The following is a 26,792-nucleotide window of genomic DNA, read 5'->3' as shown; positions in this document are numbered from 1 at the left end:
TTATAAATGTAATGGTCTGGGGGCGCCTGGGTGGCTCAGTCAGTTAAGTGTCCGACTTTGGCTCAGGTCATGATCTCAAGGTTCATGAGTTCCAGCCCCGTGTCGGGCTCTGTGCCGACAGCTCAGCCTGCTTCAGATTCAGTGTCTCCCTCTCTCTCTGCCCCTCCCCTACTCACTCTGTCTCTCTCAAAAATAAATAAAGATTTAAAAAAATTTTTTTAAAAAATGTAATGGTCTGGTAATTTTATCAGGGAAATATTGGTTCAAATTGTGGAGGAGAGGATATTGGTAGCTGTTGGGAGAACTTTATTTGAGACTTAAAGTGGATTATACAAATTGTGTAATTTTTCATTCTGGAAATTACAGAAACTTGTGATTTGGAATGGTTAAGTGTCAACCCTAAAGTTAGTTTTGCCAAAATCTTTTCTTAGATATATTATAGAATTGGTTCAGGTGCTCCCTGTTGGGATCTTTTCAGCATAATTTAGTAACATTTATTAATATTTCAAACTGAAGTACAGTATAATTAATAGATGTTGAACTTTTCAGGATAAGTAGTACACAAACTACAAATTCAGAAACAAACTTAATTCACTTTGTTCTTTCTGAGCTTTGGGAAGCTCTTACAAACCTGATGTAGAGCAATATTCTTTAATTTCTGTAATTATATTATAATTAGGCTAAAGTTAATTGGTATTACAAAGGAAATATTTAGCCAAGACAGCAGTGACATAATGTGAAGACTAGGATTTTATTTTCAGTATATACGGTGTTCTGAAAACAAGTCTTACATAACCCTGCAAAGTGACCCCTTAAATTGTGTTTTAAAGCTTTAATTTATTCAGTTTCCAAAAGATTGGAGGTTTTTCTTTTTTTGCTTAAAGAGATGTTACGGACTTTTGGTTATGATTATGGAATTTCTGTACACATGTTGTAAATGTGTAAATTCTGAATATTTTTGATATACACCACCTTACAAATAAAATCAATATATGAAAGCCTAAGACTTCCCATCCCACCCTGCCTCCCTTCTTCCCCCCAAAACCAACTGGAGTTAATTTTTTCACTTTATAATAGTATGATCCTTAATCATTTCTTTTAAATAGTGTTTTTTCTAATGCCCTTTAAATTATTTGGTTTTCCATGGCTGTGGCTATAGTTATTAGAGCACCTGATGCATAAGGGCAAAATTGTGTTTTGTATTCCTATCTCCTCAGTGCCTAACACTCAATACTTATTTGTTTCCTGACTTACTCCTATCTATAATGCTGATAACCCATGTATTATCCTCTTGCCTGCAGGTAATTTTTTTTAATGAATTTTTTTTAGAGCAGTTTTGCTTTCAGAGCAAAATTGAATAGAAGGTACAGAGATTTCCCATATTCACCCAGCCCCAGTGATATCCTTCCCCATTATCAACATCCACCACCAGAATGGTATATTTGTTACAATATGATCTACCTACATTGGCACATCATTATCACCCAAAGTCCATGGTTCAGTCTTGGTGTTCTGTATTAGGAGTTTTGACAGATGTATACTGAGTGCTGTGTATTCACCACTGTAGTGTACAGAAGAACAGTTTCTTTGCCCTAAAAATCCTCTCTGCTCCACCCACTCATTCATCCCTCCCCCAGGCTGATCTTTTTACTGTCTCCATAGTTTTGCCTTTTCCAGAATGTTGTATAATTGGAATCATACAGCATGTAGCCTTTTCAGATTGGCTTCTTTCACTTGGTAGGATGCATTGAAGGTTCTTCCATGTCTTTTCATGGCTTGATAGCTCAGTTCTTTTTAGCACTAAATAATATTCACCGTCTGGTTGTACCACTTTATCCATTCACCTACCAGAGGACAACATCTTGGTTGATTGCAAATTTTGGCATTTATGAATAAAGCTGCTATAAACACCCTGTCAACTCCTTTGGGTAAATAGTAAGCCACAGGATTGCTGAATCTTATGGTAAGAGTATGTTTAGTTTTGTAAGAAACCTCCAAAGTGCCTTTTATAGTTGCATTTCCACCAGCAGTGAATGAGAGTTCCTGTTGCTCCACATGCCCACCAGCATTTGGCGGTGTTGGTGTTCTGCATTTTGGCTATTCTCCTAGATGTGTAGTGGTATCATCTTGTTCTGATTTGCATTTCCCTGATGACCAGTGATGTGGAGCACCTTTTCATATGCCCATTTGCCATCTGTATATCTTTGGTTAGGTGTCTCTTAAGGTATTTGGCCCGTTTTTAGTTGGGGTTGTTAGTTTTATTGTTGAGTTTCAAGAGTTCTTTGTGTATTTTGGGTAACAGTCCTTTATCAGAGAAATCTTTTACAAATATTTTCTCCTAATCTGCGGTTTTTCTTCCTATTCTCTTGACAGTGTCTTTCCCTTCAGGTCATTTTCCACTTTTATGTACCAAGGTATACTTAAAATTTACATGTCGAAAAGTAAAACCTTTATTATTTCCAACTGTCCAAGGCTCTTACCCCATATATTCAGTTAGTCTTAAGGTCCTGACTTTTCTGCCATCTGGTTATCTCAAATATGGCATTGCTTCTCTCACTCATTTTCACATTTGCATTCAAGTCTTCTACCTTCCACGTGCTCTGTCTGCATTTGGTCTTTGCCTCTTCCCTTCAGTTCTTCCTATTGTAGTTTAAGAGAGCTTTCTAATGTAGGTGACTTACAAGAACTTCAGTATAAAGTCCAAAATTCCTTGATGGATGATAGTCAGTACACAGCCTTTCCTGAGTTTGCTCTGGGTACTTCCCTGCCATTTGCGATTATATACTCTCTCCCTGCTAAAGTGTGTAATCTCAGCCTAGACATCACTTAGCTGAGACACTCACTGTTCCTGGACTTCCCCCCCTGAGTTGGGTGTCCTTTCTTTGTGTTCCCATAGCACTCTCTGCTTTGCTCCACTCTAACAAGTATCCCTCTGAACTGTAAGTGTTCTGTACTACTTTGCTCCCCAATAGACTGTAATCTCTGTGAGGACTTGGTCTTCATCACCCTTGTTTGTCTAGAGTTTAGCATTGTCTCTGACATGTAGTTGGTGCTCAGTAAATATTCATCGAATGACTGATAAACTAATACCTCACACTGTTCTTAAAATGTGCTAGAGCCATATCCTCCAACATTTCCTCTTGCCCTACCTGGTCAAGCTGGATTCTTTTTGTTTCTTGAACGCTTTCTGTACTTTAAAGCTCTGTGCCTTAGCTGATGATTGTACTTAATCTCTCGAATGTCTACCTGTGCAGCTTTGGACAGATGATTTAAACTCTCCAAGCCTTAGTTTTCATTAGCATGTGAACAGCCAATTAAGCACATTGCTGCTTCCCCCATCCCAGATATCCTAGTACTAGAGTGGCAGTATAGTTGAAGGGTTAAGGAGATAGGGCTCTGAAGAATCAGACCTGGATATGTCTCTAGACTCTGTCACTTACTAGTTGTGTTTGTGACTCTAACCTCCATGAGAGCAGGGACACTGCCTACTTTTGTACCTTAAAAGCACATTGCCTATCCATAGAAAGTGCTTAAATAATTAAAAAAAAAAAAAAAAAAGTTTTTGAGTAAGTTACTTAATTTCTCTAAATATTACCATTTACATTCTAGTGAGGGAATAAACAGAATTACAGATTGTGATATGTAAAGATCTTCCTCCACTTACTATGGGGTTATGTCCTGATAAACTCTTTGCAAATTGAAATTGTTGTTAAGTTGAAAACACATTTAATACAGCTAATCTACTGAACATCATAGTTTAGCCTAGCCTACCTTGAACATGCTGAGAACACTTACATTAGCCTGCTGTTGGGCAAAATCATCTAACACAAAGCTTATTTTATAATAAGGTGTTGAATATTTCATGTAGTTTATTGAATACTGTACTGAAAGTGAAAAACAGTAGTTATAGGTGTATTGATTGTTTATCCTCCCAATTGCCTGCTGACTGGGTGCTATGGCTTGCTGCTGCTGCTTAGCATCATGAGAGGGTATCATACTGCACATTGATAGCCTGGGAAAAGATCACAATTCAAAATTCAAAGTATAGCATATCGCTTTTCCACCATCATAAAGTGAAAAATCATAAGGAAAACCATTGTAAGTTGGGGTCCATCTGTACTATAAAGGAGTTAAAAGTGCTGAAGTAAAAAATAATGGCGGTAGGAGGGACACATGCTGTCAAAAGTGGTGACATTTAAGCTATGATACAAGCTAGCTCTTTGAAGGAGGGAAGGGAGAACCTCTCAGAATGAAGGAGAAGCAGAGGTAAAGGCCCAGATGCTGGAATGAGCATGTACTTACTGTTCTAGAAGTTGAGGGAAAAGAGTGTTCACGGAGCAAACAGATGATGGGGAGAGATGGCCAGGGATCAGATCCTGCAGAGTCAAAGCAAGGAATGTGAGTTTTATTTTAGGGGTACTGGGAAGCCATCAGAAGGATTTAAGTAAAGGAGTAGTATAATTCACTTCTAACTTTTAAGATAGCTTTAGCTGTTGTTTGGAGAATTGATTGGTCAGACAGACCCTTTCTTTATGACCTGGATTAAGGTGATGGCAGTGAAGATGAAGAGAAGTGGATGGATTTGAGATCTATTTGGGAGACAGAATTAACAGGATTTGTTGATGGATTAGATGTGAGAGGTGAGGGAAGGAAGGAATTAGGTGGTTTCTGGCTTGAGCTGCTGTGTGGAACATGGTGCTGTTTACCAATATGGGAAAGACTAAAGGAGAGGATGGGACAGAAGGATAGCAATAAAATTCAAAGTTGTGATACGTTGGATTTGAGGTTCTCTATGAGACATCTAGAATGATTCGGTGTGGTGGAAGGGATATCAGGGGGATGTGGTCTTACAGAAGCCAGATGGGAAATATTAGAGCATGTTTAGGTGTTAGGGGGATGGTCTGGTAGCAAAAGAGGGAGGAATTGATGTAAGAGGAAGGGATAATAGAAGGGGTGTGAAGTCTGAGTAGGTGAAGGGATAATAGGGTGTGAAGTCTTGAGTACGTGAGAGGACAGACCCAAGTGCAGGGTCACTTTATTCTAATGTGAGAGAAGGAGGTGGTAAATCATTATTTGATGGCTTCTCTGGTATTTTCTGAAGGAAACATGGGTGAAGCCATCAGTTGAGAGTATTTGTAGTTAGTGAATACCAGATGGTGGTAGGTTAAAGGTGTAATAGAGAAAGACATATTGAGAAACTGAGCAGAGGGAAAGAGAGGAGAGATGCTGTGATCTATTAGCTAGTGAGAATGCCTGATGCTGTTTCAGTAGATTCTAGGAGACTATCTAGAGCAATAGTATTTTTGTTTCTTTTTTAATTTTTTTAAATGTTTATTTTTTTGAGAGAGAGAGACAGACAGCATGAGCGGAGGAGGGGCAGAGAGAGAGGGTGACACAGAATCCAAATCAGGTTCCAGGCTCCGAGCTGTCAGCACAGAGCCTGACATGAGGCTTGCGCTCATGAACTGTGAGATCATGACCTGAGCTGAAGTCAGTGCTTAACCAACTGAGCCACCCAGGCGCCCCAGTATTTTGGTTTCTAAATGTAAACTTTTTTGTTGAAGTATAGCATAAATAAATAAAGCAAAGTGCTCAAACTATACCTATAGCTTGATGCATTTTCACAAAGAGAGCACCCTGTTGGGACCAGCTCTCATGTGTCCCAATTACTTTTACTTTTTTTAAGTACCTTTTTTTTTTCTTAATGTTTATTTGTTTTTGATAGAGTATGAGGAGAGGAGGGGCAGAGAGAGAGGGAGACACAGAATCCAAAGCAGGCTCCAGGCTTTGAGCTGTCAGCACAGAGCCTGATGCGGGGCTTGAACTCACAAAGCGTGACATCATGACGTGAGCTGAAGTCACATGCATAACCCAGGTGCCCCCCAAAAAGTACTTTTTAAAATCTTCAGGGACTCTAGGCTGAATAATACAGATAAAATAGTCTGTTTTGGTTCAATTTATTCTTTAAGCTTGAGCCACAATGAGCAGAACGATATTGACAAAGACCTTTCATTAGGTCTGAGCTTGCCCAGTGGCATTGAACTTATTTGTGGGTTTTGTTTTTAATTACAGAGGTTGTGGGGAGCACATGGGAGGAACTAGAAAGAGAAGGTTGGAGGGAAAACCTTTGGACAACTAATCTGTATTTTTGAAGTAGATATTGGCAGTGAGAAGTATTTTCTTAAAAAGTTAGAGGAATTTAATGCCAGTCTTGAATTTTATAGGAAGCATTATACTGTCCTTGTTATAGTTATTTATTATTGTCATGTTGACAAGCGTAGCTAGTGATGGTTGATACAGTGAAATTTAATGTACATTGGCTTCTTTGCAAACAATCTGCCTTGGAAAGATTGCTTTAGTAGTTGGTTTAACTAAATTGAATAATCTCATTGTTCAAAACTTGCTTTTTTCTTCTTTGCGTTTTACCTTTTGCTCTTTTGAGTTTGGTTAAAGCTCAGGCTTTGTGTGTGTGTGTGTGTGTGTGTGTGTGTGTGTCAAGGACCCTTTGTCAGGGACAGCTTCAGATGTTTATATAGTTGTGAATTAATTTCTGCAGACTGTATTCTTTTGGCTTTGTTAGGAGAGATGATCGAACATGTTATTTTGTCTTATAATTTTAAAATGGTAAATTTTTATAACTATAAACTAAAATATGTATATATGTATATGAAATATGTGGATTTTTAAAAAAATACTTACTTTGAGAGAGAGTGTGTGCACGTGTGTGCTCATGAAGGGGAGGGACAGAAAGAGAGGGAGAGAGAGAGTCTGAGCTGTCAGCACAGAGCCCAGCTCCGTGGCTTGATCTCACAAACTGTGAGATCATGACCTGAGCCGAAATCCAAAGTCGGATGCTTTACCTGGCACCCCTGAAATATGTGGATTTTTATGTGAATGGGCTGTTTCAAAAATTTGTTCCCTGTTAGTACCCATATATTTGAGTCATTTTAAGAAAGAAAGAAATCAAAGAAAAAAAGCCATCAAGGCAAGTAGACAAAATTAGCTCTTGGTTTCTCAGTGTTTCAATTTTTTTTTAAACTTTTTTATTTAAGTTTATTTGTTTTGAGAGAGACAGAGGGAGTGCGAGTGGGCGAGGGGCAGAGAGAGAGGCAGAGAGAGAATCTCAAGCAGGCTCCTTGCTGCCAGGGCAGAGCCCAGCCAGGGCTCAAACTCATGAAACTGTGAGATTGTGACCTGAGCTGAAATCAAGAGTTGGGTGCTTAACTGACTGAGCCACCCAGGTGCCCCTCTCATTGTTTCAATTTATATATGAAGTCACCAGCAATTTCTTTAGCAGGTAAGTGTGGGGACACAAAATATGCACTAAAATTTCCCTTTTTATTACCAAAATAATGTATGTGCTTTAATTTGAGGAATATATACAGAAATGCAACCCTAATCTTCCCTATGATCATTCATAATCACGTATTAGACGTTTTGGCATAGTTTCTAGTCTCTGTGTGTGCTACACTTTTTTTAAGTCAGCAGGAGATATTTTAAAGTTAATTTCTTTGATCTGATGTAAATCCTTGTAGATATTTTCTTGAATGATTACCACTTGTCAGTAACTACATGTTTGAACTGTGTAATTCCAAATGATGATGTTTGTGCTTATAGTCTGTACCCTGCAGTTTTTGATATTTTGTGTACCTATAGTTCAGTGGTCCCATGTCTGATCTCTGGTTTCTGGTTCTAAACTTGACTTGCCTGTCTTCTCTCCTCCCTCACTTTAAGTCTTTAAACCACATTCTGCAGTTTGGATGCCCCTCCAGTTTCTTTTCTGTCTCATTACATGGAAATACATGCATAGAGACAACAGCCTTATAAGTGTATATATTTACTTCTTGTAACATAAATAGGATTATGCTATGTGGCTTTTTTTTTTTTTAACCCACTCATTTAAACAGGTTGATTCTTATATTACTAGATGAGTCCATCTTCTTAAAAAAAAGACAGCATAGTGTTCTGTTGTGTGGACTATATTTTAGTCACTCTCTTAAGATAGGGCTTGAATTTTCAGTTTATTTGCTGTTACAAACAGGATTGCTATAGGCATCCAGATACATACACCTTTGCCAACATGTAAATTAGAAGAGGGACTTGGAAGAAATTTCTGGATGAAGAGTATACACTTACATTTTGAAACAAGCTGTCAGATCTTATTAGAAGCTTCCACGGTGGACATTTCCAACAGTGTAGTTAAGTCTCTTTCCCGACATCTTTGCCAATACTTGGAGTCAAATCTTTGAAAATAAATTTCTGTCCTTTCTTAAGTAACACATGCAATTTGTGACATTTCTTATATCAAGTCTTTGAACTTCTTTTTCCTTTTTTCTAGACTTTTACATGCACCTATAATTCAAAATAAAATATTCCATTAGCTTTGTGGTTTTTTTTAAATTTATTTTTTTAATGTTTATTTTTGAGAGAGACATGAGCAGGGAAGGGGCAGAGAGACAGGGAGACACAGAATCTGAAGCAGGCTCCAGGCTCTGAGCTGTCAGCACAGAGCCTGAGTGGGACTTGAACTCACAGAGAGCGAATCATGACCTAAGCCGACCCCAGAGGCTTAACCACTGAGCCACCCAGGCGCCTCTAGGTTTGTGGTTTTTTTTTGTTGTTGTTGTTTTTTTTTTTGTTTTTTTTTTTTTTTGAAGAAAAATTCCCTGGCCGTACTTCTCTCCAGGTGTCCTTTGCCAGAGGCAACTATTTTAATGAGCTGATTATTTTTGTATTTACCATCTTTGTCTCTAACATGCTTCTATTGTTAAGTTTTTTTTTAATTTATTTTTGAGAGAGACAGAGAGTGCGAGCGGGGGAGGGGCAGAGAGAGAGGGAGACACAGAATCTGAAGCAGGCTCCAGGCTCCAAGCTGTCAGCACAGAGCCCAATGTGGGGCTCAAACTCCCCAACCGTGAGATCATGACCTGAGCTAAAGGCGGCTGCTTAACCGACAGAGCCACCCAGGTACCCCTAACATGCTTCCATTGTTAAATCCAGATTTCAATTTTAGGCGTTATCTATTCAGTTCTTGTTGTAGATTTAACTTGGCTTCCTGCCTCTGTCACATGTACAGACCTTCCCATTTACATACTCCTTTAATTTAGTGACATCATAATTTTGTATTTGCATTATTATTATGAAAGTTATTCGCAAATTGAGCTATATAGTAAGCTGTTGTGACTTTTTTCCTTGTACCGTTTAATTGGAATTTGTATATGTCACTAATATTTGTCCTTTTTTCTTTGTTTTCTCTGTGCTTACTGCTAATACCGCCCCACATTCCTTACTACTTGTCTTAAGTGTTCAGGTTGCTTGCTGCCTCATGTTGCCTTCTTCCGCTAACGTAAAGTTGTCTTTGTCTGTGTTCCCTGTACCTTTCTTCTGGGTTAAGTCTTACTTAACTGTAGCCATGTTGTCCTTTTTCTTGGTTCATTCCTTATCTATGAAGGGCTTGTCCTCCAGGAGCCTCCTGAGAACATTTCCAGGGGAAGTTCAGTTTTGAAACTTTGCATCATTATTCTGCCCTCAACACTTTTAGGATAATTTGGTTGTGCATAGAATTCTAGAACAGTAATCATTCTCTTTGAGGATTTTAAAAAACATGGTTCTATTGCATCCAGCTTTGGATGTTACTATTCAAAGTCCAGAGTTCTTTTGCTTTCTGATTTATTTGTTCAGTCAACAAATAATTTTTTGAGTCTGTGTGCTAGGCACTGTTTTAAGTGTTTTGAGATACATCACTGACCCTACCTTCCTACCTTCCAGAGTTGGGGGGGGGCTACTACAACGAGCATAATAATTCAATTGTATAGCTTGATAGAGGGTAATACATTCTGTGGAAAAAAATAGAGTAGAAAGGGAGGAGGGAAAAGGAGAGAAGAGGAAGAGGCTGGTGGAATGGGTGAGGATTAGGAGTGCATAGTGGAGGGTCAGTGGGCAGAGTGCTGATCACTGTTTGCAATAGAGGGGACAAGGTAGGCCTCATTGAGAAGATAGCAAACAAGCAAAAATAAGGAGGTGAAAGAATCCGTTATTATGTACATCTAGGAGGAAAGTATGTTAAAGCAGAGGCCCCAAGGAACAGCTTAGTTTTATGGAACCAGGAGGCTAGTGCAGTGAGTGAGGGCGAAAGAAGTGGGAGAAGGAGTCAAAGAGTGATCATCATATTATTTAGGGCCTTACAGGCTGTTCAAGATTTTTCTGTTACTTGGATAAGGGTTGCCAATGGGGAAGGTAGTGAGCAGAGGAGTGACATAACCTGATATAAATTTTAACAGGATTTTTCTGGTTGCTATGCTTAGAACATACTGGGATGGATGTGGGAGACAAGGATGGGAGTGGGGAGACTGTTTAGAAGGATATTGTGGTAATTCAGATGAGTGCTAATGGTCACTTGGAATATATGATATGGTAGTGGTAGAGGTGGTGAGGAGTGGCTGGGTTCTGGATATATTTTTAAAGAAGATACACTAAGATTTCCTGGTGGTTTTATTATTTTTTTTTATTTTTTAAGTTTATTTTGAGAGAAAAAGAGAGGGAAAGAAGTTGAGTGGGGGAGGGGCAGAGAGAGAGGGAGACAGAGGATCTGAAGCAGACTCTGCTGACAGCAGGGAGCTTGATGCAGGGCTCAAACTCACAAACCACAAGATCATGACACCAGCTGAAGTCAGATGCTTAACTGAGCCACCCAGGTGCCCCCTGGTGGTTTTAGGTATATAGCATGAAAAAAAGAATCAAGGATGACTTCAAGGCTTTTGAACCTGGTAACTGGAAGGATGGAATTGTCATCAAGGGAGGGGAAGGTGGTGGGTGGAATAGTTTGGAAGATAGGGAGTTCAGTTCTGTTCAGCACTTTCCCCACCCCTGCCCCCAGGGATATCTAGGAAGCAGTTGGATGTACAAATCTTGGGTTTAAGAGAAATCTGGAGGGTTTTTTTGTTTGCTTTTTTAGTCTGGGCTGGGCATACACATTTTTAAGTCCTAGGAATGTTGGTGGAATTTGAAAACTGCAAGACTGAATGAGATCAACAAAGCCAGGAACAGTGGACCATGGACAACTCCCAATTTGAAGAGTGGGGAGAAGAGCAGGAATCAGTAAAGGCAGCTGAGTTGCTGGTGAGCTAGGAAAACTATGTGTGCAGGGTCAGTGAACAGAGTTTATCAGGCAGGAACCAGTGATTGATCAGTTCTGTCAGATGCTGGTGACAGATCAAAACTTGCAAATTAAATACAAACAAAACTGCAAAACCAGTGAAATTCAAATTATACTCATTTTACTAAAGCATTGGATCCTGTCTGCTAAATTGAGATCTTGAAACAAAATGGCTTATAGAATTGACTATGGTTATGCTGTAGGTTCTTTTTGAGTTAAACATACCAAGATTGACCTGCATGGTGTGGTCACCATGTTTTGCATTTTCTTACCAGCATATAAATGCTTCAGGGAAAAACCATGATGCCACTGGGCTTTGCTTCACACAAATGCATCCATTGCATTTGAGGTCCCCTTCTGCTTTTGTCTTTAGCCTGTCATTATTAGAGTACCGTAGTACTGACTTGGAGCCAGCGACCATAAATGTGAATGGGAGCATTCAATTATTTGGCTACCATATGGAGTCAGATGATTCGGAATGTGCTACTACTGCTTTTTAGATTATTAAAAACAGGAAAATAAAACATTCAATTTTTGTAGAGAAATGTAGATCTCCCCTCTTCCAAGAATAGAATCTTAGGTTGAGGAAATTTTTTCTAAGTTTGTTTATTTTGAGAGAAAGAGCAAGCAGGGGAGGGGCAGAGAGAGAGGGAGAGGATCATAAGCAGGCTCCCTGCTGTCAATGCCCAGCCCCATATGGGGCTTGAACTCACAAACTGTGATATCATGTCCTGAGCCGGAACCAAGAGTCAGACGCTTAACTGACTGAGCCACCCGGCGCCCCTTGAGGAAATTTATTTTATTTTTTATTTTAAGTTTGAGGAAAATTTGAGTATGTTAATTCATGTATTCTATCCTTATTTGAAATAACGAATTATTTGGTTGGAGTTTCAAGTACAATGCTTATGAAGATAACAAATTATAACGATTTCAGTGAAATATGATTTAATTTGAAAAGGCTCCATGAATTTTTTGATATGGCATTTCTTTCCCATAAATTCCATTGTTTTTCTACTCTTTTACTAGTAAAGAGCTACCTACCATATCTCATGTTAAGACTCTGTAATTACAGGGATACAGGAGTACTGATGCATAGGGGCACTTGTACCCCAATGTTTATAGCAGCACTCTCAACAATAGCCAAATTATGGAAAGAGCTTAAATGTCCATCAACTGATGAATGGATAAAGAAATTGTGGTTTATATACACAATGGAGTACTACATGGCAATGAGAAAGAACGAAATATGGCCCTTTGTAGCAACGTGGATGGAACTGGAGAGTGTGATGCTAAGTGAAATAAGCCATACAGAGAAAGACAGATACCATATGTTTTCACTCTTACGTGGATCCTGAGAAACTTAACAGAAACCCATGGAGGAGGGGAAGGAAAAAAAAAAAAAAGGTTAGAGTGGGAGAGAGCCAAAGCATAAGAGACTCTTAAAAACTAAGAACAAACTGAGGGTTGATGGGGGGTGGGAGGGAGGGGAGGGTGGGTGATGGGTATTGAGGAGGGCACCTTTTGGGATGAGCACTGGGTGTTGTATGGAAACCAATTTGACAATAAATTTCATATATTGAAAAAAAAAGACTCTGTAATTATGATTTTGCCTCATTTCTTTAATATCTTCTGTCTCCCAAGCAGTGTATAGTTTTGTGTTTAGCTCAATATCACCAACTCTTTATAGAGTACTGCTAATTTTGATCTGCTTTAAAATTTTTGGCCAGTGTGTGTGTGCGTGTGGGGCGGGGGGGGGGGGGCGGTTACCCTACCATATTTTTCAGGTGGAATGTGGAGTTGAATGGGTTGTATGTTCTAGTGTAGAACTGGCTAACATAGCTTAATGCCAAGACAGAGCAAAAGAGGAAACATCTATTGGAATGTGTGATAGTTTTACATCCTGAAAGAATATAAAACATAATCATGGTAGTAAACAACAGTTGTAGTCAAACTTGGACACAACTAAGTGAATATTGGACAGTTTTTTCTGGATGCTGTAAGGTTTGGTTGTATTACAGTAGTGATTGTGTTGTAATCATGACTGATACAGTTTTGATAAGTTCAGGTGTGTTACGAAAAATTTTGTTAGCAATATGTGGTATGAAATAAAAATGTTGAGAAAGCCTGTTTGACCCTCTTTTGACCCTCTTTCTGCTTACTCATATTTTTGTGCTCTTGCCTCACTTCTCGATACTTGGATTTAATGTCTAATTGTTAATGACAAACTCAGATTATCAGATTCTACCACTTTGATACAAAAAAATTACAAAAGCAACTACTTGTTAGGGCTAAAGGTTTAAATAACTTAGGGAAATTTTAATTTTTTGGCCAATTTTGTAAATATTGAAAAGGTGTGTTGGATGCTAAATTAAATATTCTGCCCCAGTATGAGGTTGTCGAGTTTTGAGGGTTATTTGAAAGAAATGAGACTTAGGGACAAAGCAGACAATGTGGTTCTGTGCTTATTCTTATTTTTTTTTGATCTTCAGTTTCCTCATCTACAATATGAAGTTATAACCTACATTATGAAGCTTAAATAAATGGTGTGTATGAAGCTGACACAGTGCCTGAAAAGTTGATAGGTGCCCAGTTTATGCAGCTTTGTTCACAGCAAACTCTGTAATCTTTATCAGATTTCAGATACCATCCCAAATTGAGGTTATGAAAATGAACACAGTAGTTTGAAACAACAGTTTCCAGCAAAATCCTGTATAATCCAGGTGTTTTTTATTTAGTGATTAATTGCAGGGTTCATGGTATGACTCTATAAACATTACCAGTGGTTGTATTGTTAACAATATATCAAACATTACCGTGTATTTAATCTGTTAATGTCCAAAAATCTGTTGTTGTTGGTTTTATCATTGTACAAATGAGAAATATGAGACTCAGAATATTGTAATTTTGCTCAATGTCAAAATAATTAGTAAAAGCTAAAGTAGGAGTTCAGGTTTGAGCTTCTGATTCCAATCAAAGTCATGGTTCTTTTCACTATACATAGGCAACCTTCTTGAGGTATGTTATCATTAGGGCATTACTAAGAATTGAGGTTACTGTCTAGGAATTGATGGGTTTATGGAACTCTGATGTTATGAACATAAACATTTTGAAAAGTTAGAGAAGTGGTATGGAAGTACATCCATTTCTTTTTTCTTTTTTAGATTCTGTTTATAATGATAAAATTATTTCATACAGTGTTTCTTTTTTAAAGTAGGCTTTATTTCTTTAGGGCAGTTTTAGATTCAGTAGCAAAACTGAATAGAAGGTACAGAGATTTCCCATATTCACCCAGCCCCAGTGATATCCTTCCCCATTATCAACATCCACCACCAGAATGGTATATTTGTTACAATATGATCTACCTACATTGGCACATCATTATCACCCAAAGTCCATGGTTCAGTCTTGGTGTTCTGTATTAGGAGTTTTGACAGATGTATACTGAGTGCTGTGTATTCACCACTGTAGTGTACAGAAGAACAGTTTCTTTGCCCTAAAAATCCTCTCTGCTCCACCCACTCATTCATCCCTCCCCCAGGCTGATCTTTTTACTGTCTCCATAGTTTTGCCTTTTCCAGAATGTTGTATAATTGGAATCATACAGCATGTAGCCTTTTCAGATTGGCTTCTTTCACTTGGTAGGATGCATTGAAGGTTCTTCCATGTCTTTTCATGGCTTGATAGCTCAGTTCTTTTTAGCACTAAATAATATTCACCGTCTGGTTGTACCACTTTATCCATTCACCTACCAGAGGACAACATCTTGGTTGATTGCAAATTTTGGCATTTATGAATAAAGCTGCTATAAACACCCTGTCAACTCCTTTGGGTAAATAGTAAGCCACAGGATTGCTGAATCTTATGGTAAGAGTATGTTTAGTTTTGTAAGAAACCTCCAAAGTGCCTTTTATAGTTGCATTTCCACCAGCAGTGAATGAGAGTTCCTGTTGCTCCACATGCCCACCAGCATTTGGCGGTGTTGGTGTTCTGCATTTTGGCTATTCTCCTAGATGTGTAGTGGTATCATCTTGTTCTGATTTGCATTTCCCTGATGACCAGTGATGTGGAGCACCTTTTCATATGCCCATTTGCCATCTGTATATCTTTGGTTAGGTGTCTCTTAAGGTATTTGGCCCGTTTTTAGTTGGGGTTGTTAGTTTTATTGTTGAGTTTCAAGAGTTCTTTGTGTATTTTGGGTAACAGTCCTTTATCAGAGAAATCTTTTACAAATATTTCTCATTCTCTTGACAGTGCCTTTTACAGAGCAGAAATTTTTAATTTTAATCAAGTTAATGTGTTTGGTGTTGTTCTTGAAAAGTCTTTGCTAAACCCAAGGTCATCTAGATTTTCTCCCTTTATAGGAGTTTACATTTAGGTCAGTGATCCATTTTGAGCTAATTTTTGTGAAGGGTGTGGGATCTGTGTCTAGATTCATATTTGGTGTGTGGATATTGAATTGTTGTAGCATCATTTGTTGAAAAATCTGTCTTTTCTCCATTGCCTTTGCTCCTTTGTCAAAGATCAGCACAGATCAGCACACTTATTTTAAAGTGAATTTTTAATCTCAGGTGTGAATTCTCTTTGTGAATTCATTTAAGTAAATGCATTCTACTTGTAGGGACACCAGGGATAAGTGAATTCTGGTTGTATACATATGCCATTCCTTCTCCTTGGAATCCTTCTTGCTGTTTTACTTGATTTAGTCATTCCTTCAAGAAATATTTAAATTACCTAGTCTGGGCTTGGTACTGTCCTAGGTGCTGGAGACATGAGAGTGAACAAAACAAACAAGGTCTATTCTCATAAAGTTTCTCAGTGCAGAAGTTCTGAACCAAAAATGAATGGTTCAGGGATCCTGGGAGTTCTCAAGGTCCTTTCAGGGTCAAAACTTTTTTTTCACAATAATGAGACATGAGAGTACAGTGGAGTTTCCCAGAGGGTACATGGCATGTGGCATCTTAACAGATTAAATGCAGAAGCAGATAATGAATATCCAATTGCATTTTATTGCATCAGACATTAAGAAGTGCAAAAATGTGAAACATAGACATTCTCCCTATGAAAATATTTTTCATAAACACTTAACGTGTAATGGATTTTTACATGTACTTTATAATGATATTAAAGAACTACTTAAAAATTTATTGGATTGAATTTCTAATATAGCAGAATAATATATTCTAATATAATAATATATTAGAAATATGTAAATATCATACGTATAAACCACATAGACGAAAAGCTCTTTTGGGGGCCTTAATAATTTTTAAAAAGTACTGAAAGTACTAAGTAATAATTTTTTAAAAGCAGTGAAGACTAAGTTTTTTTTTAAATGGCCAGGTAGGCTTAAAGGGCTTAGAAGTCACAGGGTCAGCTAATTGCTTTCCATTCTAAAGCAATTATTGGCAATATGTAAATGAAGGGTGTGACTATGGTCCAGTAAAACTGCTTACAAAAACTGGCAACTGGCTTGCAGTTGTAGTTTGCCAACCATTGATATAAAGTGTTCCTGATACCAAAAACCTTGAGAATTACAGTTGTGAGTAAAAAGTTGGTGGTGTAGTTGGGAGGGAATAAGGGAGAGAATAGACAATAAGTAGTTAGAATTTCATTTTTTTCACACTGTTTTAAAGTTTATTTTGAGAGAACACATGTGTGCATGTGGGCAGAGGAGGGGCAGGGAAAGGGGGAGAGAGAACCCCAAGTTGGCTCCATGCTTTCAGCATGGCTCCAACCCACAAACTGTCGAAATCAAGAGTCAGATGCTTAATTGACTGAGCCACCCAGGCACCCAGTAGTTGGAATTTCAAATGGAAATAGATATTGTGAAGACAATGAGAAGGGTCATTTGGCCTTTAGATAAATCGATCAGGAAAGGTGCCTTAAGGAGCTGACTTTAGTTAACTGGTTACTTGTTCAGGACTTGACTAGGTATCATCTCTTCTCCTTTTCCTCCACCTCCTGCCTCCTCCTTCTCCTCTAAGTTTAATTTATTTTGAGAGAGAGCACAAGCAAGGGATGAACAGAGAGAGGGGGGAGAGAGAATCCCAATCAGGCTCTGTCTGGACTGTCAGTGCAGAGCTCAATGTTGGGCTCAAATCAAGAGTTTGATGCTTAGCTGACCTGAGCCACCTGGGTGCCCCTCATCTCTCTTTTTTGATCTCTCCTTGCTAATTAGGGATCCCTTTTGCATTGGGAGGCAAAGGAAAAGATAGTTTAAGTATATATATTTTTATATTGAATGTTATTAGACTTAAAGATTAATTTTTCAAGTTGAATTATAAAATATCTAAAGCATATTTGCTTTAAAAGGATTGAGGAAATTATACAGCCTAACTTAGAAAATTGACCTAAGTTACGTGACATTAAGCACGTTCTTTCTTTATAATTCTTCTTTTCTGAAATTGAGAGTTGGTTAAATTTCTTCCAAGTTTAAAATTTTCTGGTTTGTTTGTTTGCCTTGCCCTACATTGCCATTTGTCTCCCTCCCCCATCCCTTCTAAATCTTCCCTGATCAGATAAGCTCCAGCTTCCATCATTTACTAATTAATTCTATGATCTGAAACCTTTAATTTGTAAATTTATTTTCTTATTCTTGAGGTAGGGGATAGATGCTGAATTTGGAAGTTCATTGAAATGGTTAAGTCACGGTTGTATGTAAACCTTTGAGAACAATACCTGGAACATACTAGGTGTTTAATAAATGTTTGGGGCAGCTGTTTGAAAGAAAATGGAGGAAAGTCTCTACTTTTCCTTATTTAGCTTGCTGACCCTAGGGCTCCACTGAGACTGGCAAGCTCCAGTGAGAGGCATGAAAATTAAAAATGAAAACTCCTGTAGAGGGGTTAAGGAAGTACAAGAGCAGTATAATCCAGATTTATGTATCCATTCCAACTTTAGGGAAAGGACATGGAAACAGCTATTCCTGCCATCAAAATCTCTGTTCCCTTGTTGAAAAATGCTTTACCATATCAAGACATAAGTAATTTTATTTATTTATTTATTTATTTATTTATTTAAAAAATTAATGTTTATTTTCTGAGAGAGACAGAGTGTGAGCAGGGGAGGAACAGAGAGAGAAAGGGAGACACAGAATCTAAAGCAGGCTCCAGGTTCCCAGCTGTCAGCACAGAGCCCGATATGGGGCTCGAACTACTAACTATGAAATCATGACCTGAGCTGAATGAAGTCAGATGCTTAACTGACTGAACCACCCAGGCACCCAAGACATAAGGTAATTTTAGCAAAATCAAATTCATGAATTAGAACTTAATGAGTTCTTTTGGAATGCAGTGCAAAAACAAAGATTGGAATTATGAGGGGAAAAAATATGTGATTGGAAGATAGATCCAGCAGAGAGAGTCAATATCAGAATTATGTGCAGAAAAGAACCGAGTAGATGGAAAGGATTAAAGAATAATTAGAAGTCCACAAAGGTGAAAGATTTGAGCATTTGGATTGAAGACTCACCTAGCGTTTTGTTCAGCAAGTGCTGATGGCACATATTTAGATGTTTTGGTGATAATTTCTTTCAGAGACCAGAGCCACCTGTCGGGGGACATGTTACCTGCAAAGGAATAAGAAAAATGGCATAAATTTTTCATCTACATCATCATATGTCATAAGACTGTGAACAGAATTTAAGAATTTTTATAGTTCTTAGGGGAAACGGGTGTGTGACAAGAATGGTAAACTTGTGCAGTTTCTATAAGAGCTTCAGATTGCCAGGCCCTGAGGCGGTTTCTGCAAACTTTCTTGAGGTGTGTTGGCTGTATCAAAAAATGAACCATAATTAAGGATTCAGGGGGAAAAAAAGATAGGCATTTGCCTTTTTTTTTTTTTAAGTTTTTATTTTAATTCCAGTTAGTTAACATGCAGTGTTATATTTCAGATGTACAGGATAGTGATTCAAAACTTCCATGTGTCCCCTGGTGCACATCACAAGCACAGTCCTTAATTCCCAAGGATGGGCATTTGTTTTGTGATATAATTGTGAGAAATGAAACCAGAATTGTTGCAGTTAGGTTTAAATGATTGTTTTGACACAGTTTTGAAGTTTCATACAATCTTTACCTTGGCAGGTGGGAAAGGGGAAGTTTTACTATTAAGCCTGTTAAAAGCGGGCTTCCCTTGTTTTGCAAGATGTTAGTACTTTCATTCTTGATGTTCATAAATTGTAGGTTTGATATAAAATGAAAATATGATAATTGCTAGTAAAATAGAATTAGGATGTAGAACCAGGTGTCCGACAGAACTTTCTGCAGTGAAGACATGGTTGTACTGTGACCTCCCCGACGCTCCCACTAAAAGAGGATGCAGAGACCTTGTTGAGAAAATGGAAACTCTCAGATTGAAACTTTCTTAACTTTCAACTTCCTGAACTAGACATCTTCTATCTTCTCTGTTCTTACCATGGAGAAAGTATTTCTTCTAACGAAGTCTAGTCACTCTGTCTTGTCTTGAGTTTTGAATCCCTCGTCACCAAAAACTTTATTGTTCCATTTCTTGGGATTATCCTCTTTTCTGGACTCATCATTCACTATATCAGCATTCACTATATTCTGGTCCCTCCCATTTCAAAAAAAAGAAAAAAGAAAAACAAAACAAAAACAAAACCCAAGCCGACAACTACCCTGGACCTTTCAGCTACTTCTTAACTTGCCTCTTTCTATAGCCATGCTTTTTAAATTTACACAGCATCCTGTTCAGTCTCTTTTGGTCTGATTTACACACCGACCTTATTTCCAAGGTTGCTTTTGCAGAGGTCACCAGTAACTTCCATATCGCCAATCCATGAACACCTGTTTGGTCTGATCATATTTGACCTCTCAGCAGATTCCACATGGTTGACTGTGCCATTATTTTTACTACTTCTCACTGTAGATTTTTTATTGTTTATGTAATTGCACTTTGCCAAAGTTTATACTGTTTGCATTCTAATTTGTAATTCTAATGCCTATGGTTGGTGGGCTTATTTCCATGTTTAAATGGAGTCATTAACTAACTTTAATCCTTTTAAAAGATCACCATTTCTAAATTGCTTATTTTGATTCATTGCTTATTTTAAATAAAGTAACAAAGGTTCATGGGTGCTATATTCCATGAGTTCTTGAATGTTTAAGCATGTGTGCTTGCTACCTTTATTTTTTTTTCTGATTACAGAAATAGTACAAGCTCCCTATAAGTATATAATAAAGCATAATTTATTCTAATATTTGTACATGTATCAATAGATCTTCTTCTTAAGTCTGTACCTTCCCTTGACTTCTGAGTTACTGCCCTTTCCTCCTCAGTTCTTTTAGGCTTTTGCTACTCATGTTAGCCTCAGCCAGCAATTGGCCACACCTATGGTTAAAAATTTAGAGTCTCAGGCCCAGCCTTGGCATAATTCTGATTCTGAATCAGAACCTGCATTTTAATAAGATCCCTAGATGATTAGTGGGCACGATAAAGTTTGAGAACTGCTGCAGGCTAAGGGCCACTGCCTCTCTTTAAGGAACCCTTCAATCTTTAAATCTTGGCATTTGTCTTGTTTTAGGCAGGCTCCTCATTCTGTGACTTTAGATGACATTGTATGTTAATCCTCCTCATCTGCACCCTGAGCTCTTCTGTCAACTGCTTTTCTGCTTAAACATCTCACTCCCACTTTGCATGTCTTCTGTTACTGCATTTCAGTATCTAGCACAGTGCCTAATGGGTTCTGATTCAGTATGTGATGCTTTTTACTGGGGTGGAAGTCTCAAAATAGAGTGATTTCAGCAGTAAAAAGACAGATGTGTAAAAAGACAAATGTGTACTTTGCTTTACACATTTGAATTAGGGTTTGCACTTTCCTCTCCATTTATTGGGCTGTATCACCTTTGTTCAGACTTTCTGTTTTTCCAGCAGGCTTTTACCAGGTCTTTGATCTGGGCTTTCCCCATTTCAAATCACCAGTCTTACTAGACATATAAATAACTCTTCTTTTGTAGCAACAGAGTTTTCAGAGTTAATCTTCAGGAAAATAGAGCTTTTAGGAAAATACATACAATTTAAGTTCCTCTTATTACTTTGCTACAGTTTTGGAAATTAAAATAGGTTGTTTAATTTTTTTCTTAGCATCATTGTTTTATAACAGTGTTTGATTTTTTTTTTTTAATTTTTGGCATTTTAAGCTGTTAAATTTTTAAGGAGACTTGTGTTAGGTTTAATTTTGTCAATATGTGAGAAGTAAATCTTAAAAAGTGATTTTTAACATAACATTTTCTGCATATACCCTTTACAATGTCAAAATACAGAAAGTACCTCTTTTTCAAAAAGGAGTTGTAATTATAAAGAAAGGAAAACACTCTAATGTTTGAATGGAAGAGTTTTATTTAACTCATTGATTCCTAACAGAGCAAATACATAATCTGAACCTGTACTTTATTTTTACAGTGAGTATTATTATATTTATTATTAATTATATCAGTTCTAGGAATAGTTTTTGGAGAAGTAAAGGAGGTCTGGTGATATTTGCGTCCTGTCTTTTTTACTAAATTAAGAATGCAAATTTTACTTCTTATTTTGACAATTGTTTTCACTTCACCACTCTCAATCAGGCTAATCTTGATAAAGCGGTTTATTTATTGCCCCCTCTGAAGAAAAAAATGCCAAAAATCACACATCCATATCATGACCCAGCCAGTACCTCCCATGCATGTTGTGTTTGAAACTTGCTTTACAATAATACACTAGTCGTTTTTCCCTGTGTGACTACATTTCTCCATTTTAAATGTTTCCTTTGAAAAAAGTAACTGTATTAGCTTCCTGTTACTGCTGTAACAACATTTCCACAAGTGTTAGGATGCAGACATAGTTGAGAGGGGCATTATTTGCCTGCTGTAGTAACATTTTGTAAACTGCAAAAGGTTGTTATATATTAATTACTAAGCATGAGGTATGACTAATCAGAGAAATTGTTCATCAGCCCTTGATAAAAGGAAACCAAGGTTCCCGCATGAAATTGATAATAAAAGTTTAAGTCCAGGGGAGCCTGGGTAGCTCAGTCAGTAAAGTGCCCCACTTGGGCTCAGGTCATGATCTTGCAGTTCCTGAGTTTGAGCCCCACATGGATTGGGCTCTGCACTGATGATGCAGAGCCTGCTTGGGATTTTCTCTCTGCCCCTCCCCCACTTGTGTGCGCACGTGTTCTCTCTCTCTCTCTCTCTCTCTCTCTCTCTCTCTCTCTGAAATAAGTAAACTTAAAAAAAAGTTTACATCCATCTACTTTTTATAGTATGTTAATGTGACAAAGTAATGGTTTAAATGCTCTGAAATTACTGAGATAGCATTAAAGGCTGATTATAAAATATTTCAATGTGGATTAAAATTTATTTAAACTTTATACCAAACTGGGCTTGAGATGTAGGCTTTAGAAAGTATAGGTAATACAGGGGGTGAATCACTGGAATCTACTCCTGAAATCATTATTGCACTATATGCTAACTAACTTGGATGTAAATTAAAAATTAAAAACAAAAGAAAGTGTAGGTAATAGGTCACTCTTACTAAATTTTGTGACTTTTTAACTTTGTATTCTGTGGGTTTGTCTTAGTGTAATGTAGTTTTTGTGAAATTTTCAGCTCTGTAAAACCAGTGTAAATATTCTACCTGGTCGAGCAATTCTATTAAGGTTTATTGTGCTAAAAATTAAATTGCAGTTGATCTTTGGCAGACATGGTTGATCACCTTTACAAAGTAAACGTATCTTTTGGAACCCACACTTTCTAGGTTTCTTGTTGATGAACTCAGGCGAGGCAAGAAACTTTGGGAGGTGTCAGGTGAATACTTACGTATTTTGGACTATGTACCATCTATGATATACATAAATACCCATCTCCCTTGGTCCAGACAAAAGCTATGTGAGGCTGGAAACACTGTCCCAGTTTTACAGCTGAGCAGGTGGTGAAGACTAGGTTTGAATCCCAAGTGTGTGTAGATGACTCCAGAATGCTTCCTCTTTTATTGTCCTGACTCACTTGTTGAGTGGTTTGTCTGTAGATTAATGGTTTTCAGATGGTGCCATAAGGCTCTGTACAGATCCTTGGAAGTTTGGGAAAAAATGATTTTTTTTTTTTTTCTTGAGGAATCAATCCTTCCCTTTGACTTGTTTTTTATATTTGGGTTTGGAAAGAGTTGCTCTGCCTAAAACATTTGAAGCTTCCTTCCCTAGAAACCTGAGACCTATCTAGAATGAATATGTATCAGAAAATAAAAATGTAAGTAATAGTAATTTATATTTGTTAGCACACAGACTGTATCTGTTTTCAGTGATCTTTCTATTCCTAATGATGTTTTGTGTAGCTTAATGTTAAAATAAGTTTGAAGTGATTGAATGTACTCTTAATAGGGTGGGGAAGTGATTAGAATTAAAATTTGATGTGGAAAGTGGGTAAGCTACAATTTACTGCACAGGGTTCTCTTCCCACTACCAGCTCCGGCCGTGTTTAAAGGCTGCTCTATAAGCATGATGTAATGACAGGTTAAACCCCTGAGTGTACTACCTGACGCAGTGCAAATCTGAGGCCCAGGACTTTATTGGGGCACGGGTAATGCTTCTTTAAAAACAAAACAAGCTTCTCTGTTTAATGAGGCCATTTAAGATGCTTTTCCCAGAGTGGGAAGAGAAGATAATCTCCGTTTGGAGGTTGAAGAAGGAATTTAATATGGTTATGTGTGTTTACTACTCTCACTGTAGTTTTTTCAAAGGGAGAGAGGGTGTTTTAAAGTATGGTGCCAACAGGGGTAGAAGTGAAGTGAGTTAGAAATTGAGGAAATATGGTAGTTGACATCTGGTAAATAGTTAATGAAGAGAGGAGAGTGCTTTCATTCTATAAACACTTAAGTGTTCACGGTTAACCAGCCACCGTGGTGGCCATATATTTCCCATATACTCTCTGTAGGTCTTAGTTTGAAATCATACCAAATTGTTAGTATCTGTTTTGTTCTACAAAAAGGCATGTTTCCGCCTAAATGTAAGCTGGTGGAAATATGCTGAGGTGTGCACATTGTTTTTGGGGGTCCAGGGCTGGGTCTGAGTTGCACAGCGCAGTGCCCTGGAGCAGTCCCGGAGAAGTCCTGAGCTGGGAGGGCGGAGCTTGTGGGCGTACCCACCGCGTCCGCCCCGCCCCACCAGCCCCGCCCCATGCTAGCTGCGGCTGGGCGCTGCGAGCCTAAGGCCCGTTGGCACTGTGGACTGGAGCAGGCTTTCCCAGCAGTGGGCAGGCCCCAGCCCCAGGCTCCGCGTGGATCTCCCCGCGGGCCGGACCCTGCAGTGACTCCAGAGCTGGCTCCAAGAGCACGCTTGCTCCAGCCTCCTCGCATCCTAAGGCCCTGTCCTTCCCCAGAGCTGGTTAGCTAATGAATCAGGGGAAGACAGACTTCCAGGACCGACAGTTTAGGGCCCAGTAGAAGACGGCTCGGTGATGGCGCCCATTTTTGGAAACACAGGCGAATTTGAGCTCGCATGGAGGTGTGGTCGATTCCTGTTGGGACGGGAGAGGCTTCATTTCTCGGCTGCTGCGGTAGCCTGTGCTTCTGAAGAGTGAATGGAGTGTTACAGAGCAGGGCACTTACCTTCGCTTCTTGAAAACTTGACATTGGACATGGTTAGGAACAGAAGGTGTCCAGGAGGAGCCTCTGTTACAAATCGTATTTGCTTCTGGGGGAAAGGCTCTGAGCTGCCTGGCTTCTCATGACCGGGAAGTCTACCTCACCTTTTCTGTACTCCTGGAGAGGCATCTTGCTCACATGTTTACCTGCAGCTGGGACAAGGAAAAGAAAAGGTATTGACATTAAGAGACTGACTGGGTTTGCTTAAACTATGAAATGGGAAAGTTGTAAGCCAGTGGAATCTGGATCAGGGAGTGGCTGCAGCATAATTGAGCTGGAGTTTGCAGTGATGTTTCTTTTGATCTGCTGTACTTTTCTCTGTTTAAACCAAGCTTCAGGTTACGTCATCACTCCTGCAGGGTTGTCCAAAGTCCCTTTAGTCCTTGATTCCAACTGCAGGGCTGCTGTAGGGTCAGGATTCTTTTTGTTGGAATTGGGTTCTACCTTTGGAGTTTGGGGAGGTTTTAGCAGCTGCTGTCCTGTAATATCTCCATTCACGAGAAATACTGGCCTCACTTCACTTGTTTTCATGCTTTAGATATGGATTTAAATCCAGCTTTCTATGGTGTTTGGGAGAATAATAAAGATACATTGTAACATAAGCCTGAATGATTGATGGTCAGTGTATAGCTATTTTGCTAGGTCAAGAAATCAAGCAAATATTTTTCTTGCTTATATTTTCCTAGTTGTATTAATGTTGAATACAAATTGAGTTTATAGTCCCTTGATGTAATTAGCTGTTTTGGTTTAGGGATTTGAAAAGGCATTGGTAGATTAGACTGTTTTGTGCTCAGGGAACCACTTTCCAATTACAATGTTGCTCACTTAAGTGAGCAGTATAAAATAGGCCATGAAAACAAGCATACAGCATATATACGGGGTGTTTTGGCAATGCTAAGCCCATTGTTTCACAAGTGATGGAAAATGCACACAGATCATCATATGCACAAAGAATCTTACACCTGGGTTATACAGTGTTTCAGATGAGAATTGATTTCTGTTGTCCCTAAGTGTATGTGATAAGACACATTATGATGGAATTCTGCAGTTTTATAAACTCTTGAATTTTAGAATATTAACTTTAGTGACTGTGGGATTAATCTTTTTTTTTTTTTTTTTTTTTGCCACTCTGAGCCCTCCATTGAGGTGTCTATCCTTGAGTAATCTGGAACCCCAATTGCATTTATATGGTCACATTGGTAACCAGCATTGGTTTTCAAAGTTTAATTCTTTGCAACAGAATAATGATTATAATTGGGAAAACATTAAATTTTAGACAGTTTTCATTTTGTAGAAGTAAGGCTTATACAGTTACTAGGAATATACTCTTAGGACATCAGTAGACATCTTTTGTTACGAGATAAATAAGACCTGGTATCCCAGCAAAGGTAGATTCATGGGAAAGGTGTTTGCTTTATCTTTCATTTAGTCTGACAAGTTAGTTATATTGTTGTCATTTCTTCAAGATGACATTTATCTCTTTTTTAAAAAAATTTTTTAATGTTTATTTTTGAGTGACAGAGAGAGAGACAGAGAACTAGCAAAGGAAGGGCAAAGAGAGAGAGAGAGAGACAGAATCCAAAGCAGGCTCCAGGCTCTGGGCTGTCAGCACAGAGCCCAATGCAGGACTCGAACCCACGAACCATGAGATCATGGCCTGAGCCGAAGTTGGAAGCTCAACCGACTGAGCCACCCAGGCTCCCCGACGTTTATATCTTGAATAATTACTGCTGTGCTGATAAATGCTTCCACAACACTGGTAGGGTACAAGGAATTCTTAATCTGTTGACTATACTGTCCCCAATGTTGTGTCTCTCTCTGGTGCTTTTATCTTTATTTACCTTCTTTTTCTTTTTTGACTCTTCTTCCCCTTTGCATACTATATCTGATTCATATTGGGGAATGGAATTAGACTGGAAAGATGTACTTTCTCTAAGTACCAGACTTAGAACTTTTGAAGATGGCCCTCCATTTCTCTTCTCTTCCCCCCACTTTTTGAGGTGTG

At 38.4% G+C, this 26,792-nt stretch overlaps 1 protein-coding gene across 5 annotated transcripts in view; it reads left to right on the top strand.

Annotated features, from left to right (window-relative positions):
- SIAH1 (siah E3 ubiquitin protein ligase 1) overlaps positions 1-26,792 on the top strand; it is an 82,938-nt gene that overhangs the window by 54,059 nt on the left and 2,087 nt on the right. The window contains exon 1 of one of the 5 annotated variants that reach the window (XM_049622020.1): positions 16,301-24,960. The exons of the other annotated variants lie outside the window; for them this stretch is intronic. Within the exon in view, the coding sequence (XP_049477977.1) occupies positions 24,870-24,960 (91 nt within the window). The 5' untranslated portion in view covers positions 16,301-24,869. Of the gene's footprint in view, positions 1-16,300; positions 24,961-26,792 lie in introns of those variants that run through there. 5 annotated transcript variants of the gene reach the window in all.

Source organism: Panthera uncia (assembly GCF_023721935.1).
Source record: "Panthera uncia isolate 11264 chromosome E2 unlocalized genomic scaffold, Puncia_PCG_1.0 HiC_scaffold_19, whole genome shotgun sequence".
NCBI lineage: Eukaryota > Metazoa > Chordata > Mammalia > Carnivora > Felidae > Panthera > Panthera uncia.
The sequence above is the reverse complement of the archived record's forward strand: the minus strand, read 5'-3'. Positions and strand labels throughout refer to the sequence as shown.